The following is an 11,999-nucleotide window of genomic DNA, read 5'->3' on the forward strand; positions in this document are numbered from 1 at the left end:
AATCGCGAATCGCTCGAGGAGTACGATCTCAGCGAACGCAAGAAGGAGATGCGATGTAAAACTAGGCTGGAAGCGAGGCGCGGTAAATGCAACAGCGGCGCTCATACGGTGACTGGAATAGAACTCGGTTAGAAGCGCAAATGCTAAGAAGCGAAAGTAGGAGGGACATACCGAAGATAGACGTCTGCAAGGTTTTGAACGACTCGATGTTGTTGAATAGGCCAACCGCAGCAAAAGAACCATAAGTATGATTCGGACGCGTGATCGACGAGGCCCCTGCCACGGTTTGAGAATGATATCTAAAAACTATGAGATATTAGTAGTTGAAATCACCGTCAGAATAAATAAATAACTCACATTATCGACGCGTGCAGCGATGAATCTTTTTTCCCGTCGTATCCTGCGAATGGGGTCGCCGTTGTCGTTGTCCGTGTGGTCGAGATGCCTATCACCACGCGGTCCCACTTGCCTTGCTCCTTGAGAGCGCGTACCATGCTATCTACGGATCGCTGATAGTTTGCGGCCTTCGCGGTCGTGGCGATGTCAAACGTCACCTCGCGACGCTCGAGCCCGCCGCACGGGAAGTACGGCTTGAGGAAATCGTACGCGAGATCGAACGACCCTCCCGTAGCGTCGTAGTCTACTATCTTCAAGTGAACGAAGAGAACGGGGGCTGAGGATATTTGGGCGCGGAGGGACAGCTCCAGGGTGGCGCGGATGTTCAGGAACCTGTCCAGTACCGGCCGTCCGTCGGAGTAGTGGAAACCCTGTCGAATAAGTGAATCGCAAGTGAATAAAAGCGATCGGAAAGACGGACAAAGTATGGCAAGCGACTTGGACCGTTCTCTTGCCGCCGCCTGCTCTCTTGCTGGGATATATAACAACAAATACATTGGAAAAGGACGTCATCGGCCAGGACGGCGTGCTGGAACGCGGCAGGTATGTCCATGCAATTGACGCAGACGACACGCGGACATTCGCTGCAGCAGACGAGCGAATTTGGCTCTACGGCGCCGTCGCGACAAACGATACAAAACTAACTCTGTTGTAAGTACGTTAGCGAGCAATGAAACGAAATAATACGTACGTCGTTATGGTGAGAACCGTCGGACGCTACGTCCATCTCATCGCTCTGCGATGCGTCTGAGACGTCGTCTGCAGCCTCAAGCGTGATGACCACGCGGGGGGCTGAACCCCCGGTGGATTTCTTCGCCGTCATCTTCTTCGAGGGCATGATCAGGCGTAGTTGATGGGAGGAACTGAATCAAAGCGTTAGTAAGGAACTGCGAGTATTTAAACAAATCACCGCAAGGCCGCCACATTGTTGGCCAAACAACGACAACCGCCGTTGAACCGAAATGTGACGCTGCAGTGTGCGGTCAGTAGTCAAAGTAATAGCGTCGTTAGTATTACCTATGTGTTACGTGCATTTTGACGCGTGGCGCGCGTTACGTGCATTTTGACGCGTAGCACGTAACATGCATGTTTGTAGACATGCGTAAACATGCTCAAACGAACGACATCGGTGAAGGGATAAGCACATACGGACGAACACAAATAATTTTATCTGCTATACACGTCAGAGCTGCTTGAAAGAGACAATTTATAATCTTACCGGACTTATCGCTAGTGAGATTGGCGAAGAGCAGGATCAAGAGATAGACGAGGATGGTGCAGCCGAACCTCCAAAGATGACATTCAACTTCCAAGGTAATGTTTCGAGTGAAGCCAACTCAGCTGTCTTCACGCAAGCTGCGAACATAGTCTTGTAAGTTAGCTACGACGTGCGTAGCTAGAGGCGATGCGAGTGCGAAGGGGGTAGATAGACCGCTGAAGGAATGATAATGATTAGTGTTAGCTTCAAACGAGGGATGACGGATGCGAGAGATATCGTGAATCGGTAAACGAGAGTGACCGCGTTATAGCAATGATAAGAGAAGGTAATGAGACGGGTTCTTCGGGGCGTTCTTCTGGGAGATCTACCGTTCTATTCTGCTCGTTATTAGGAATGTACATGGGCTACTTATACTGTAGGATGAGGAAGGGTCGTCCTAGAATAGTTAAAGGCAAGGGCTCGGTGTACGGTCGGTGAAAGCGGTAGCTGAAGGGAGTGGCGTTGTATTTGATAGTGTAGCGAGAGAATGATATAAGAGTTGTCGACAGGGTGAAGACGGCGGTGTTACGAATGGAGGAACGGTAACGAAAGGAAGGGTTTAGCGAGCGATAGGAATTGAAAGGATAGGTACTAATAAAAGGGGTCGGGTATCGTGCTTGACAAACGGTCCAGGCGTTGACGTGGTGGTTGCGGTGAGAGGAGTATCGGCATGTTCCGGCGATAAATGTTTGATAATCCTTACAGTCTGGAAGGAGCAGCAAGTAAGTTGATGCCTGACATGACGAGATGAGCTCTTATATGCACCTAAAAGGACAAGGAAACTTGCGCACTGCGATACAAAGACGTGCGCTATACTCATGGCGATCTTGTGGCGTTCACAAAGTCCAAGTTCAGGTCCTACAAGCGCAAGTATATTGAAAAGGCTGATGAAGAGAAAGCAGCAAATCGCCGCCAGTTCAACACTGCTAACAAGCGTCTTCGTCGTCAAGAGCATGTAAGACTCATTTCATATATTCATCATATGAGCTGACGCACCAATTGAATCAGCTTGCTGAAGATCGAGAAAAGGCAGTCGAAGAGTACAAAGCCCGGAATGAAAAAGACCCCACGGATCTTCTACGACCTGAGTATATGTCAGAGCAAGCATCAGAGGTTGATACAGATGACGAGGAAAAGAGGAAAGATAGGCAGAAGGTGCTATACCAAGCGGCCAAACTAACCGAGCGTGAAGTTCAAGCAGGTATTCCTGTATGGGAAATCATCAGACCGGCGTGGCGAGCAGATGAGGTATAAAACTGTCCGATAATCTTAGGCTGCTGATTTTTCATCAATGACAGGTGACGAAAATCTTGGAGGAGCTAGATTCAATTAGGGACGAACAACGCAAAGAGTCCAAACGCAAAACGGCACTCACCAGACGTGTCAATCTTGGTTCCGAGTTGAAATCAGAGCCTGTGACAGAAATAGCCATTTCACTTGCCGGTGAAGGAGCTCTGGATGTAAGTGTGTCGAGAGAAAAGGCTTCGGGTAGTAAGTCGATATCTGGAACGTCGAGTTGAGAAGCGAGAGTCAGAGATGAGGGGGTGAGATCATCGAAAGGTTGGAAATCGTCGTCAGAGGATTGCGCATGTGCCGCGTAGATACATCAGAGCAAATCTCAGTTGTTTGACAGACAAAGACAAACCAAAATCAGACGAGCTGCCTGCTTCTATCTTGAAGTCAGCAGAAGAACCTGCCAACGCCACGGTCACCTTGAAGGTCCGTTGCTGTGTGGATGACGTGGTTGCTTTCGATCTTTTTACCTTTTGCTCCCTCTGGCGGTGCCTTCGCTCATCGTATTTTGGGATTTTCTTGCCTTTCGGACATTCCTTAATGCACTCCGTACAGTTGCAAGTCACAGGGCGCTTCTCGATGTCGTACTGGGTGTATTTGCTTCGCATCAGTAGACTGAAGCTGTGAAATAACAAATGTCTCACTTTGCTCTTCTGCTTCCCCAGCTTTCCGGACATTTAGTTGGCACTAGGTGTAGTCAGGGTCAAGGGGTGGTGGGGACTTAGAGGAAATTCAGGCAAGTTGTGAGGGCAAAGGTGGACTGGGTGTCCGTTGATATCAAACTACCATAGGTAAACTACTGGGTCGTCGTCAGCAGATCCGCCAGGTGAGACAAGGTGTGGGGACAAGTTTTGAGCGCATATCAACAAGCGGAAGTTTGAAGGCTAATACAGACGTGTAGTGTAGATCAGTCGAGGAAGAGTTTACATAGTTATACACCGTATAGTCTAGAAATTTTAGTGACCGAAACAACTTACGATCCCGACTGCTTGGAGTGACATGCAGCACGATGGTGAGAATACACGATTGCAAGCAAGGAAATGTGTTGATTGATGATCGACGCGATCAAAGATTTTTGACGCGTAGGAACAAGGAACAAATAAATGCAAATGTTGGACTTTGAACATTTCAAACTTATGAGCGCTGCCAGTGGCAATTAATAGCTGGCAACATACGTTATATACTAGTACTTACACATCATCCAATGGTCTCGATCCTCTGCAGGGGGTGAAGGACACCCTTGACGTCCTTTACAGGCATTCACTACCTCTGGTGGGTGTTGGATTATCGACTCGTCGTTTCTCTTTGTCTTTTCGTCTTATCTCAATTCCTACTATGCGCGCGACTCTTAATTTATAATCTCGCGTCGCTCGTTTGTTCATACCTCAGTCATCGTCTCTCAACGCTGAGGTATGTCAACCGTTATCTTATCTCGCCGTCTCTGTCTCACATTGTGTTCTCTTATAGCGTGTTTCTTTTAGGTACTACGAATGTTATCTAGTCGTCGTCTCTCAACGCTGAGCATGTTTCTTTTAGCTTCTAACAGTGGGTTCCTGCTGCATAGTGTTAGCTTACTTTTCTCGGACAGAGCATGCTAAGCGCTTGCAAGTTGGATCCTTAATACTCCGGGCGTCTTGTTTCGCCTCTGAGGGATTGCTGTATAGTTGGCTTCTCCCGCTGAGTACTTATTACCTCTCAACTTAATTCGCTCATACTTGTCTACTTCTTCAAGTGCTTGCGAGCGACGATCATGTATCCATCACTCGTACCTGTTCGCACCTTCAAGTGTTCATGACGAGCGATTCTAATCGCGTATCCAAGTCCTACCTTATGAGGAATTTGAGGCTAGATCCTGCAGATACCTGCGGATGCAAGCAAGCGATCGCTGGTGAAAACTCGGTACGTGTCTCAACGATAAATTTTGATGAGGGCTGATTAAATTAATCGCACTGCAACGTTGGATGTGACGATATCCAGACTGCATATCTTCAACCCCTCAAGATATTCGACAATATTGTCAGGAACATCGCAAATGTATGCGCCGATCCTGCTCAACCGAACGCAGAACCGAACTTATGGCTCCACAGATAAATCCATACGCAATGACGACATGGGGGCTATTGTCTCGGGCATCTGAAGTACGTTTATTCATGCCCTAAGCCATCCTACTCAGCCTTAATCCTTGTAGATGTTTCTCGCCCTAACGTATTGCGAGATGAAAGATACGATTCAGTGGTACAGAGACGGGTTGCATGGACTAAGGCAACAATTCTGGGACCAACTCGTCAGGGATGTAGGTATCTGCGTTCACCCGTACGGGTAAGGATTTGGAGGTCCTTCTAAATTGCTAAAACCTCTTCATTATTGAATTCCCTTCTTAGTTTCGTTCTCGTCGGATGGGATGACATTATTATGTCTTTCCGCAGGCTCGGGGATACACTGCGAGCACGCCAGATGTTCTGATCGGCCAAGATCTTGCCTGCATACTCTCCTTCAGTTCAAGGACCGCGCTACTAGGTGGATTAAACGAGGCGACCGGTGGGACGGAGGAAGCAAGAGCACTTACGCTTCGATCTTGGCGTGATGAGAGTAAGTAAGTCACTTTGAAACCTTGCTGACTGAGGCCTGAGGCCATATTCTGAATGTTTAACAGGAACTGCTACTGAAATTCCATGCAGTTTTATCGAGCGACTTCGATTCAGCGTAAGTTTTCTGCAGATAATCCCAGACGATGGACGTGACTCATTCTACCCCCAGGAAATCATCAATGATCGTTGCAACGTCCTGCAGTCACTCCCAGGGTCATGACCATCGCACGGCCTCGTGTTCTACCTAGCCAGTTCCCACTGGCCTATCACACTTTCCCTCCTACTGCACAGGCGAGTGCTTCAAGTTCATATCTTAACCCATACTCATAATTTTACATTTATAGTACTCGGGCCGCGGCTCAGGCCAGAGCCGAGCCAAAGCCAGCCGTCACTGGTGGCTTTGGCCCAGCCTGGATTTTTTGCAAGCCCAAGCCGTCTGAAGCCAGGCCGGAATATCACTAGTCCGACTCTTCACTGGGACTCAACCCTAGTCTCACCTGTGGGCGTGCGGGTCGCTCGATTTGATCAACGTCGATGACGTCGGCCACAACTATGAACTTCCTTGCACCATGCTAATGGCTCATTCGACATGGATTACCTTCCGACACCCTCTTGCCACATTCTCTGTAAGTATTTTCATCGGATTCAATCATTTGATGTTACACGATCTTGCAGGACTCGCACTTCGTATCACGCGATCAAATTTTTCTTGGTGGGTGGTTTCTTAGCACCGACGGCCATCACGTACTGACCCCTCTGAACTAGACCCTCGCAACACTAGATTCAACAGGGCTATAGATAACTAACTGAATAGTGCTACATCATTCCACTTGTTTGTATTACTGAATATCATGAATTTATTCTGCTACCTGTGTGAAGAGGTGCTACAAAGCAATGAACTGACTCCCTCCCAAGATCAAAGAAGCTGCTCACCGCCTTTCATGACGTGGCGGAGAGCATACTACATATGTCGGGTGTGGTACTACAATTGATGAATTTGGCAAATGTAGCAGGGCCGCGCCAATGCGGATTATCTTTTTCCGCGATGGTCTTTCCGAAGGAGAATACAGCATCATGGGGAAAGATCGGATTGAGGACATTGAAGGCGAATTAGTCCAGCGACAGCCATTTCTTGGTTTGAGCATGTCAATTAGGGGCGATTTACCTCCAGTCGCACATTTGTATGGCTAGCATCACGCTCAGGGACGACATCTACTAGCAAAACACAGACGAGCGATCTGTATAGCTAGCAGATGGAGTCATCACATCACGCTCAGGGACGACATCTACCAGCAAAACACAGTCGAGTGATCTGAATGTAGCAGGGCCGCGCCAATGCGGATTATCTTTTTCCGCGATGGTCTTTCCGAAGGAGAATACAGCATCATGGGGAAAGAACAGATTGAGGACATTGAAGGTGAATTAGTCCAGCGACAGCCATTTCTTGGTTTGAGAATGTCAATTAGGGGCGATTTACCTCCAGTCGCACATTTGTATAGCTAGCATCACGCTCAGGGACGATATCTACTGGCAAAACACAGACGAGTGATCTGAATGCAGCAGGGCCGCGCCAATGCGGATTATCTTTTTCCGCGATGGTCTTTCCGAAGGAAAATACAGCATCATGGGGAAAGAACAGATCTTGATATATGCTCCTCACTTATTAAAGTGAGCAGAGCAGCCCTCAGCAGCCAGTCTCGTCTGGTCGTACGATCAGCATGTGGCACAGTGACCAAAAGAAGAAGGGGACGGGTGGACGGTTGCATAATGCGTCTGACCAAAAGGGGAAGGGGACGGGTGGACGGTGGGACCGTTGCATAATGTGTGTTGCCAAAAGGGGAAGGGGACGGGTGGACGGTGGGACCGTTGCATAATGTGTGTTGCCAAAAGGGGAAGGGGACGGGTGGACGGTGGGATGGTTGCATAATGTATGTTGCCAAAAGGGGAAGGGGACGGGTGGACAGTGGGAAAGTTGCATAAGTGACTTTAACCAAAAGAGGAAGTCCAAGTGCAGAAAAAACACTGATGGGAAAAAAAGCCAGGGGGACGGGTGGACGCTTATGTAAATTATGTCCAAATAAGGCAAAGGTGGACGGGGACGTTTGCACCCTGTAGACAGTCACAACATATAGATAGGACTGAGATACAGGGTGTGTTGTCGAGCACAGAATTTGACATTCCTGCCATGAACGAGGCCTGGTGGATGTAAGATATGCAGGTCAAACATTCGAAAATACAACCTACCACGCATTTAGCGCAGTTTCACCGACTGTCATTGACTTGTCTGGCCAACACTAGTGAAAGTGAAACCGCCAACTAGCCTGTGGCACAGAGCATGGACAGATAAGATATAATAATTACAGGTGTTTGATTAGTGAAAGTAAAACCACCAACGAGCCTGCGGCACAGAGCATGGACGGATAAGATTCAATAATTACAGGCGTTTGATTCTGGACGGATGGGACCGCAAGAAAGCTGATATCAACGGCAAACATCACGGTAATTGAGCCTGTTGATAATTTTTTTCCATCACGGCTGAAAAATGGTATGATCGACCCATATCTTGTGAAGAGCCTTGCTATGAGAATCAGGAGATCCAAACAGGATAAAATTCATCACGCGAAGAAGGATATTTTTCGAGCAGGTGTCGAAATTGACTGGTATGCGTCAAGTCGGGCTCCCGGTTGTCCGCAGAAATTTACAAAATTGGCGTTTCCTAGCAAAGCAATCAGGAGACGTGGAGCACTTACAACAAGGCTGAGCTCACAAAATTCTCCCATGAATCGCGCTGAAATCAGCGAAAATATTAGAAGAAATCAACTGACCTTCCATGCCTAGGCTCACAGACGATCCACACAGAATGCTCATGCTCCTTTTCAGTACTGCCTGAAAAGACAGTCAACAACGACCCCACAATTCAGGGAATTATTCACTCATAAGAGAATCCATAAAGCTTAGCATACTTGCAACCTCATCCGAAGCAAAGGGTGCTAAACATGTTTCAGAAATGATATTGTCTATGAAGAATCATTCCGGTATTGCGTAAAATGGCGTAAAACACTTATTAGTCTTTACTCACCTGCCTGAGTACGCATGACGACTTCCTTCAGTCTCACAATGACATCTTTCGGAAGGAAATATTTGTTTGGATATAGCTCAACGTGTCCCCTTGCAAGATCGTGATGTGTAAGCAATGGGAGGTAATAGAGAGCTGTAATAAAGTGTCAGCGCATTGACTTTAGTCAAGTTAGCGAACATGCATACTTCTGAGGCCATACGAACCAGTACTGTGATTCTAGCGCATACCCTGGGTGTGATGCAATGAAAGAAGCAAGAATGGAAGATATTCTACGGAAAGAACTCACTGACGTGGCTTTTGCATTTTACTCCTCGAATATTACACATGAGCTCACTATACCTGTGGGCTTCGAACCAGAATATGACACGTTTTTTGGGAACGACAAAGTAGTAGCCCCATTTCTCTCTGCTATTATCCTCCCCCGAGGTTCAAACTAGCTCGACGGATGGATCCAGGGCGATACCTGCGTTAAGCGCTTCTTCGTATGCCTTCTCAACAACCTCATCCATTTTATCCGGAGTTCCAAGGGCTTGAATATCGACACCAGTGAAGACTCACTGGTCAGATATATGAGTCAAAGCCTTGCAAGAGCGGACCGCAGATGTACAAGATTCGAGTGATAGAAAAACGAAGCGCCTTCTGGGTGCGTGAGCGGTTCCTATCCTGACACCAGTGTTTCTGTGGTTCCCCCGCTATAATACTTGAAGACGTTTCACAACTATTAACACACATCTTACCCAAGCTGTCGACAGCGCACGAGCTCCCTAGGTGTCGAGGTGGTCCCGTTATGGACGATACGGTCAACGTCGATGGGCAAGCTCACCAACTGCATGTGCGAAAATAGCTTATGTTCAGCGGAAAATTCAGAGCACGCTGTCAGAACAACGTCGTTGGCCGACAAGGCTTTGATTCGGGTGCGCAAAGCATACGCACCGCGACAGCTCCTGGCTCCGAAAACGCGCAAATAATATATGTGCAGATACAACGCCATCGATATGTATAATAATATTTCAATAATAATAATGTAAAGTCCACCGCACTTGGAATGGCCACGAAGTGTATTGTCCACGCCGCATTTGGTGTCACGCGCCTGGACCCACAATACCGCAACATAAATTGCGGTACTTACGATTTTCCTCTCTTATCTTTCTTTCTGCGCAACCTACTACTACTATTCAACCATCATGCCCCACGTTCTACCTTCGGTATATGTTCTGCTTCCGCCAATGCGCAAGTTCAAGTCAAAGGCAGAGGAAGACAAAAAGGTAAGTCTTTTATTCCTCCTCCTCCTCCTCCTCCTCACCGTTTAATATTCCATCGTCTAGAACCTCCCCACGATTATCGTGAAGAAAGCGAAGCCCTCAGCGGCAACGCTCCGAACATTCACACTTCCGCGAAAGCGCAAGTTCGAGTCAGAGGGAGAGGAAGACAAAAAGGTAAGTCTTTTATTCCTCCTCCTCCTCCTCCTCCTCCTCCTCCTCCTCCTCCTCCTCCTCCTCACCGTTTAATATTCCATCGTCTAGAACCTCCCCACGATTATCGTGAAGAAAGCGAAGCTCTCAGCGGCAACGCTCCGAACATTCACCTGCAGCACGGTGTCAACTCGAGGATTTACGCTGACATGGCGGCAACAGCCTATCCTAAAGGTGGTAGGAGTAGCCCCCGCGGCGCGCACTCCTTCCCCTCCTCCACCGCCTTCTCCTCCGGCTCCTCCGCTTCCGCGTCTGGTTTTGCGTCTGCGTTTGCCTCCTCCTCCTCCTCCACTTCCGCTCTTCCTTCCCAGCCCTACTCCAGAGCCTGAGCTTTTTCGCTGGGCAGGGAAGCTCTTGGGTAACGATTGACCGGTGGAAAGAAAGGGCCGGCACTTAAATTACATGTGTTTGAAAGTTTGAAATAATTGTACATATATGCTAAATGTATAAAAAAAGTTACTTTGCGTCCTGTCTGACCCTGATGAGGTTGTTGAGCTCAACGGGCTTCACTGCTCCTTTGCCCGCCCCCCAGATAATTATAATCGATCCGCGTCTCTCAACAATCTCGACTTCAGCCTTCGAGACAGATTCGAACAGCGGTGCGTCCTGTCTGACCTTGGTGAGGCTATGGAGCTCCATTGGGCTGCGCTGCTCCTTCGTCCATCAGGTCATTTTGATCGATCCGACTCCCTCGACAATTTTTCCATCAGCCTGAGAGACAGGTTCAAGTACCGGGGCGTCCTGTCTGACCTTGAGGAGGCTATTAAACTCCATTGTGCTGCACTGCACCTTCGTCCCCCTGGTCATTCGGATCGATCCGCGTCTCTCAACAGTGTTGCCGCCAGCATTAAATCCAGACTCGAGCAGTGGGGCGTCCTGTCTGATCTCGATGAGGTCATTGAGCTCGAACAGGCTTTCACCAAGCACACGCCCACTAACCGCCCTGTACTTACCGTTCAGACTTCTTCTACGAAGAAGAATAGTAAAGTTGGACGGAGTACCTCTTACAAGCATCAATATTCCCTCGTCTGCTGCCACTGACCCGTCCGCGTCTGCGTCTGCGGCCAAGCACTCTGCTGCTGCGACCGTGAAACCTTCTGCAACTGCAACGGTAGCTGCCTCGGCTACATCAACGAGCCTTAACCCCCAGTGAAGGTCGGACATGGGCTATTCCACGCGCGGCCACGCAAATCTACTGTGGCTATGGCACGTTGAATCGCGTAGACATGCGTCGGTATCTGCGCTCTCCGTAGCTGTGAAACCAACGCGCATTGGCGCTCGTATATGCTTTTCGACGCACTGATTACTACATAGAATTCCGTAGATCTGAATATAACTATATGTATGGAAAGCCAGACAACTGCGCTCAACTTCTCTCGTGCATACTTCTCCCGACACACCATATAAGGCAGTCAGCTTCTGTAGGTTCGTCCTCCTGAGTAAGGCTGTCGAGTAATTGATGATGCCCGTTATCTAATGATCAACTGTTAGCGTGGGCTCACATTTTCACTGAGAGATGCTCACCGAGCCCGAGTCCTCCACGAACCCCGCCCATATAGCAATACCCATTGGTTTCTTCATAAAATGGCAGGTCTCGATGCTCCTGAACGAGCGGCAGATCTTCGTCTCCTTCGCTAGAGTCGGAGGGCGGCATCCGAGGTAGTGTTTCAATGGAAGCAGCAAATATGCGAAGCAAACCTAAATAAACTGTCCAAGCTGATTTTCGATTGACCACAGGACGTCCCAAGCGTTCATAGCATATCTGAAGAGAGTCTCCAAGAAGACAGGAGGATTGGCGTATATCTCTGACTATCAGGAAAGTTAACCTGTGTACACTGTCTGATTCGCAGTGGCAGATGTCCCGTAGAAGCATATACCTTATATGGTACGTCGGGAGAAGCATGCACAAGAAA

The 11,999-nt window shown here is 48.4% G+C and overlaps 2 protein-coding genes across 2 annotated transcripts; one reads left to right on the forward strand and one right to left on the reverse strand.

Moving 5' to 3' along the window:
- Nucleotides 1-24: 24 nt before the first annotated feature.
- Nucleotides 25-1,234, reverse strand: EDB91DRAFT_1089592 (uncharacterized protein; the record flags this gene model as incomplete). Its single annotated transcript, XM_041316587.1, has 6 exons — nucleotides 25-143; nucleotides 172-299; nucleotides 358-767; nucleotides 818-868; nucleotides 892-1,005; nucleotides 1,088-1,234. Coding segments are annotated over 6 exons (969 nt in total), but the record flags the coding sequence as incomplete, so codon positions are not given.
- A 5,288-nt stretch (nucleotides 1,235-6,522) lies between these two features.
- On the forward strand, nucleotides 6,523-6,726 carry EDB91DRAFT_1066016 (uncharacterized protein; the record flags this gene model as incomplete). Its single annotated transcript, XM_041314804.1, has 1 exon — nucleotides 6,523-6,726. A coding segment is annotated over one exon (204 nt), but the record flags the coding sequence as incomplete, so codon positions are not given.
- Nucleotides 6,727-11,999: the final 5,273 nt, after the last annotated feature.

This window comes from Suillus paluster (assembly GCF_016628075.1).
Source record: "Suillus paluster strain FC165 chromosome Unknown EDB91scaffold_378, whole genome shotgun sequence".
NCBI classification, from domain to species: Eukaryota; Fungi; Basidiomycota; class Agaricomycetes; order Boletales; family Suillaceae; genus Suillus; species Suillus paluster.